Below are 7,009 nucleotides of genomic sequence, written 5' to 3'. Positions count from 1 at the left end.
TTGGTTTAGTAACGATTTTAATTTAGGGCCGGGTTTTTGTGAGAATTTGACGTTGACACGAATATTGTGTTTAATGGCTAGTTTAGTCCAAGTGTGGATAATTCTTGAGCTGGTTTCAGGAACAAAAGTTAAACTGCAGTGTAATGTACTGTTGTTGGGTTTGTTAGTGTCTATACACAATAAGAAACTAGATCAACTCAGGAAACTACAACAATGTGAAGTGAAACACAACAATGCAGCTCATCCTAACCTTGTAATCAACAGATCTGACCAGACACTCAACGACACAGAACTTCAACTTCTAAACAAAGGCCTCAACTTTGCCGTCAACCACAAAACAACTCCATGCCTAGAGTTCAAGGAGTGTCTAGAAGATCTAGCCAGAAGACTCGTGAATAATAAAACTTGTATTAGATGCTCATTAAATACAAATTTAATTGTAAACTTTTTTTTTCACACTGTGTTTGTAAATGGGGCACATTTAATCCATTAAGTGCATCATTAAGTACATGTATGCTTAAATTCCAGTTTGTAAGGTCACATTTCAATAATCTTCTTTAATAAATGCAACATAATATCCATCATGTTATCATCAGGATTATTTGGGTTCTCCTTCTAAAGCATATAGCTTAAGAAAAAAAAATATATATAATGATTTCAGTATTAAAAAAAGTGAGTAATTGGTTTATAGTCAAATGTTAATTAGCAACTACAAATAGTATTAGTTTCCTTCTTTGTTAAAAGATTTAGTAAGACAGTTCAGTGTCAATCATTTGGTTTAAGCAATTGTTTTTAAGGGTATAGAATAAAGTTTCACTTTTATTAACAGTGAAACAGAGAAGTGGTTCTGTTTATAAGTTGGTTTTAGGGTAATGAACATAATTTATCTTACCCTTAATATATATGTTTAACATTTGCAATACTGATGATTTTGAATTCATATGCAACTGATGAATGTACATCAAGGATCAAAAAACTCTACTCCCCAAACAACTGAAACTGGTTCTTAACCGGAAGCAATTTTCAGTTTTATTGTTAATGTATAGTTGTAAATGTGTTTGAAATAGTTATTGTTGGTAACATAGATCAGTGTTTAATGCATTAATAAACAGTGGTAAACTCAAAATAAAAACTAATTATTTTCTTTGTTTATAGAGTTAAAGTAAGTTAACCTGTATTTGCAATTTTTTTGTTGTAAACTTATAAGTGTAACCTCATTAAGAGATTACACAAGTGTAAACTAATGGGTGTGTTTGTGTGTATGCCCACTTGCTGTATTTCTTATGCTTTTCTCATTATTTACTGTTAATAAGTAGTATTTGAGGTTTGTTGAATTATTATCACTAAATTTATAATAAAAGTTTCAGGTGAGCCAAATTTGAGATAATAAAACTGGTGCAGTGAGATGTAGCAAGATCACATATGCCTTAAAAGTTGTTTACCTTGAGGATTGGATTAGGGGTTGGACCTGTGATAGTGCTTTGGATTTTGTAGCTGGTGAACCAGGTCCAAATTCATGTAATACCACAAAGTATTCCCCACACTTTAAGCTGTGTGGTTGTTATATTAAAGAGTGACAGTCAATTCCCTGGCATGTATGGTGGGGTGATACTGACTAGCTGCCTTTTCTCTGGTCTCTAGTTTAAAGTTAGAAGCAGTAGCAGAAAGCCTCAGTAGCTTGGCTTTAAATTCAAAATACAAATACTTTTAGGAGTAATGCTGTTAATAGTAATAGTAATGCATAAAAAAGTGTTTTTGTTATTAGAAAAGTAAAGATAATGCTTGAGGTTTCTAACAATGAAAAAAAGCAATGTATGTTGAACTGCTTGCACTCAGTTTCAATAGAATTGATTTCCTATTTATGAAGAATTTAATTGTATTGTTTTTTTTAATTCAGATACTGAAGAGACCATTAAAAATGAAGGTGAACTCCACCGTCAGATTTCACATCAATTAGATACTATTTTAAATGAGGTGAGGTTGAGTTAAAAAATACAGTTGTAAGAATCTTGTAGTTATTATGTCCTAATTTGAATTTGTTATTTATGATGCATTTTCACGTAAGGCTTACATTATAATTTATTCATGTGCTTATGTGAGAAGAGAATTTACTTTTTGGGATTAATTGACGGATAAGGTAAACTTAGATTCTATATGAGATTAAAACAGAAATTTACAAAAAAAAAATCATTAAATCTATTTTTACTTATTCCGGTATTAATAGAACTTGATAATTAGATTAAGATGAATATAACATTTTATATCTTTTTTTTTAACTGGATTACTTCACCTTATTGTGAAGAAAGTTGTACTTTTCTAGAAACTTTGTAAGGTTAAAATACAGTGACTGCAATAGTTACACACTTTTAGCTTGTTTTTGTTTATTACATGCCATTGAACTTGGTATGAATTACTTGTATTTTACTATGGTTATATTTCAGTAGTTGAGATTTTGTATAGATAGAAATTATCTTTAATTTTTCATGATTCTCAGAATTATACCAAATTTTATATTAAGTGTCATTTTAGAGTGCATGGTGGTAATTAAATCTGATAACTTAAGGAGCCTTCTAAAGAGCATTTACTTCTAGTTTAACCAGTCATTTAAAGGTATTCAGTGTTTGAATTTGTTTATACTTTGTATATCTGACAATAAAGAAGTTTTAACAGGATACTTTCTTTAATTATTTAGTGTTTGAATTTGTTTATACTCTGTATATCTGACAATAAATAAGTTTTAACAGGATACTTTCTTTAATTATTTAGTGTTTGAATTTGTTTATACTCTGTATATCTGACAATAAATAAGTTTTAACAGGATACTTCCTTTAATAATAATTTAGTGTTTGGATTTGTTTATACTCTGTATATCCAACAATAAACTAATTTTACATAACAGGATACTTTAATTATTTAATGTTTGGATTTGTTTATACTCTGTATATGCAACAATAAACTAATTTTACATAACAGGATACTTTAATTATTTAATGTTTGGATTTGTTTATACTCTGTATATCCAACAATAAACTAATTTTACATAACAGGATACTTTATTTAATTATTTAGTGTTTGAATTTGTTTATACTCTGTATATCCAACAATAAACTAATTTTACATAACAGGATACTTTCTTTAATTATTTACTGTTTGAATTTGTTTATACTCTGTATATCCAACAATAAACTAATTCTACATAACAGGATACTTTCTTTAATTATTTAGTGTTTGAATTTGTTTATACTCTGTATATCCAACAATAAACTAATTTTACATAACAGGATACTTTCTTTAATTATTTACTGTTTGAATTTGGGTTATGTAAAATTAGTTTATTGTTGGATATACAGAGTATAAAAGGATACTTTATTTAATTATTTAGTGCTTGAATTTTAATTTTAGAGGTAAATTTCTTAAAAGAAGTTCTAATCAATGAATGTAATTCCGACAATTAATTTGCTTCTGAAGTGTCGTGGTTATTATTATTTTTTGCATCAATTGCAAGTGAGATTGAACCTGAGATCTCTCGCACACCTCTTGATTGCATAACCAAGATAAAAGGTTAACCCACTAGTTATGCTTGTAAGACTCTTCTTAACAACTTATACTGCCACAGTATGCTCAAACGAGATTGTTGTGTTTTGTGTTGTTATTTTTGTACAAGTTTTTTGAAGTTAAGTTTTATTTAGGTTAACGTAAAATGACTGAAATCATAAACGGGAGCACATTCAGCTGTGAAATCAAAAAGTAGCTGATGAATTTATATTTTTCTTTTGAATTAGGCTGAAGAGGATCTTGAAGAACAAGATGAAGATGAAACTGATGATGCCTTCAAGAAGTTGGCTACAACTCTGAACAAATTGTTGAAGAAACTTGATAAGAAAAAGAAACCAGTGGAAGTAAATGAAGATAAACACTTTGAGGTATTGGAAGACAGTGCTGAAGGTGAGAGGAGATATCCTTTGTAAATTTCCTGAATGTACTTAATTGAATGCATTGTGTAATACTTGCTTGATCATATAGAAAAAAAATCTTAATTTTTTATTCTTATAAAAGCAAAATGTACCATGCATATAAACTTATAGGTAATGCCTTAGTTCATCATTAAAATTATTAATATGTGAATTCAATACAAATTATTGGGTTCTATGTCAACTTAGGAAATAAAATTTGAGACCAAGCAGGATTGGAAACAAAACAAATTTTCATGTACTTGCTACTCTATGGAAGTGGACACTCCTTAGTAATTAAAGATAGACCTTTTCACACTTGATTTTTGCATTTGTCTTGTGTGTATAAATAAGTTTGTAAGATTTGTATAAATATGAAGGTTTAGTGCACATAAAATAATCATTATTATTAGCTTTTGATGATAAAAATACAATATGGTGTTACCACCACTATTATTATAATTGATGTATTTAAATGTTTTGGATCAGGCAATCCTCCATTGCTGAAAGTTTATTCCATTCAGATTCTTTTTGTGCATGTAATAAGAAAGTGTTTTTTCCCATCCTTTTGATCATTCTGTTGTCATTTATGCCTAAAAGCTGTATACCTATACAATACATTACATTGCAATTTTAAAAACAGTGAAAATTTTCTAAATTTTCATAGCATAAAACAAAATGTGTATGTTTATATTGGAAATTTTTGTACCATCATAATTCCATTCATGTTTACCTGTACAAATAAATTATTGAGTATATATGTACTTGCCTGGATAAAAAAGAAGTTAACGTTAATTTCATGTTGTTTTTTATAGTAACTGAAGACAAAAAAGACAAAATGGAAAAAGATATTCCAAAGTTTAGCTTTGATGTGAGGGAAGAAGATGAACTGAAAGACCTAGAAGGTGATAACAAGCAAGGTGAAGTCAATGCTTAATTGTTTGATAATCTTTAAGTTTTTGTTGGACTGTGCCAGGTATACTGTTCAGAAAAATTTTGTTGCAGTGGTTGGCTTAGCTTACTATTATCAATTCCTAAACTGTAGGCTTACTTAAGTTATATACTTTTAAAAATGATCGTACATATTTGAGGTCGAAAATATTTTTTGTTTTAGGTATCTCAAAGATTTTAAAAACTTACACCAAATTTTGTAAGCTCACTGTTTCTTTGTTAACCCTAAAGTGATTTAGATAATGAACATTTTTGTATTTTTTTAAAAACTTTATAATTTTCTTTTAATATTTTTGGAAAAGAACACAATACAAAGGCCTTAAACAAAATTTCCATAAGGTCCAATTTCTAAACTTTTAGCTTATCTGTAATTACTACTTGAAGTAATTTCTATTTGCTGTATTTTTGTCTGTGTTTTCTATCTCATCAGAAAAGTTTCCAATTTATTTTCATAGAACAAGAACTGTTGCATTCAAAATGGCTTTTGTTTAATATTTGTCAAATTTAGTTTTATAATTTCCTATTCTTAGCATTTTGTGTTGTTTTTTTCAGTCCGTTTAAAATTTAAAAATTTTAATTGCACATGTAAGTGTGTTTGCTTCTGTTGTGTATCGTTGTATAGAGAAATGCATTTTTTAGTACAAAATATTGTAGGTTTCCAGTGATTATAATACTGTATATTTCATGTTTGTTTACATATTTAATTGTATTTGTGAAATCTAAAATGGTCAAATGAATATAATAGCAAAGTCAACTGAATCAAACATTAATGTAATTTATCCACAAAGATAAATTGCATTATTCAGTATTTTGGTGTTTCTTTAAAAGAAAAAAAATATTTATCCTGATTTTTTTGTTATGTTTTAATTATTTTTAACATACATAATGATTTCTTAATTTGATGCTTGTTGATTTAAATGAAAACAAAGTGTTATTATTTTTTTCATATGAATTAGGGACAACAGTTTTTTTGACACGGAATAAATGCAAACTTTCCACAATGTTACTAGATTTATTCTTAAGAGCCTATATTTTCCACAAACAACATAATGATCTTCAATATTTACCATGACAAATTTTTTTTAACATATTAGATGAGAAAACAAGTGATGAGAGCAAAGAAGATGTGTTATCTGAACTTGATGATGGGAAAGTCAAAGTTCGTGTCCGTCACATGACCCACGCAACAGAGCCACTAGGAGATAAAGTAAAATCTCAACAGCATCGTGTTTTAGACACAGACCAGCAGCAAAAACTAGAAGAAGCTGTTAAAGAAAAATTACAACAAGCAGGATTAAATACAAAAGGTACTTTTGTTTCTTTTTCTAATTACATTCCTTTATCAACAAAATATTAAACATTTGTATTTAGTTATAACTTCTTATATGCAACTTATATGTAACTGTGTACATATGCTGACATATCTTCAGAAGGACACATTGAAACAAAATCCCTTGTACTTGACTATTGCCACTGAGAAGGGTACAAGATTGTGTAGTCTCTGTACAAGATTTATGTTCAAAATTATTATTTTAAAATATCATTTCATGTGCAATAAAAATTTTAGTTTTCTTTGGTACTTGAAATACATTTAGAATACGAATTGAAAATAACAATCTAATAAATCCTGTATTGCATTATAATTGCACTTAGTCACAGACTCTGAGGGAGGAGAGGTTCTTAAGAAAACAGCTTTATTTTATGAATATAGCTAGTTTACTCCATCTTTAAGTTTCTTTTAAAATTATAGCAATGAAACATACAATCATAATACACTTGTATGCATAATTTTTGTAGGGTTTGTATGTAAAGGATCATTCACTAGCCAAGGAAGTCCGAGATAGTTCTAAACACTCAAAGGTTCATAAGGAGGTATTCAATTTTTTAGCTATTCAAATGCATATATAAAACCTAAAAAAATATTTCGTTTCATATCCTCCAAGTGCAAAATCTTTAAAGGCTTAGCAACCTACGTCAAGCAGCAACCAAGTACAAAGGTCGTAACTAGAAGAAATAATTGTTTGCTTATTTCGTTATTTACTTTTCTATGTTTTAGTAAAAGTAACTTTAAGAACTTATTTCAAAATAGCAATAATCTATATACATAT

General features: G+C 28.3%; 1 protein-coding gene across 1 annotated transcript in view; it reads left to right on the top strand.

Annotated features, from left to right (window-relative positions):
- LOC106478368 (protein OS-9-like) overlaps positions 1-7,009 on the top strand; it is a 41,850-nt gene that overhangs the window by 29,638 nt on the left and 5,203 nt on the right. The window contains exons 9-12 of the mRNA XM_013938909.2: positions 1,898-1,974; positions 3,783-3,945; positions 4,766-4,870; positions 5,996-6,208. Of these exons, the coding sequence (XP_013794363.1) occupies positions 1,898-1,974; positions 3,783-3,945; positions 4,766-4,870; positions 5,996-6,208 (558 nt within the window). The remainder of the gene's footprint in view (positions 1-1,897; positions 1,975-3,782; positions 3,946-4,765; positions 4,871-5,995; positions 6,209-7,009) is intronic.

Source organism: Limulus polyphemus, unplaced genomic scaffold, assembly GCF_000517525.1.
Source record: "Limulus polyphemus unplaced genomic scaffold, Limulus_polyphemus-2.1.2 Scaffold204, whole genome shotgun sequence".
In the NCBI taxonomy this organism is placed as follows: Eukaryota; Metazoa; Arthropoda; class Merostomata; order Xiphosura; family Limulidae; genus Limulus; species Limulus polyphemus.
The sequence above is the reverse complement of the archived record's forward strand: the minus strand, read 5'-3'. Positions and strand labels throughout refer to the sequence as shown.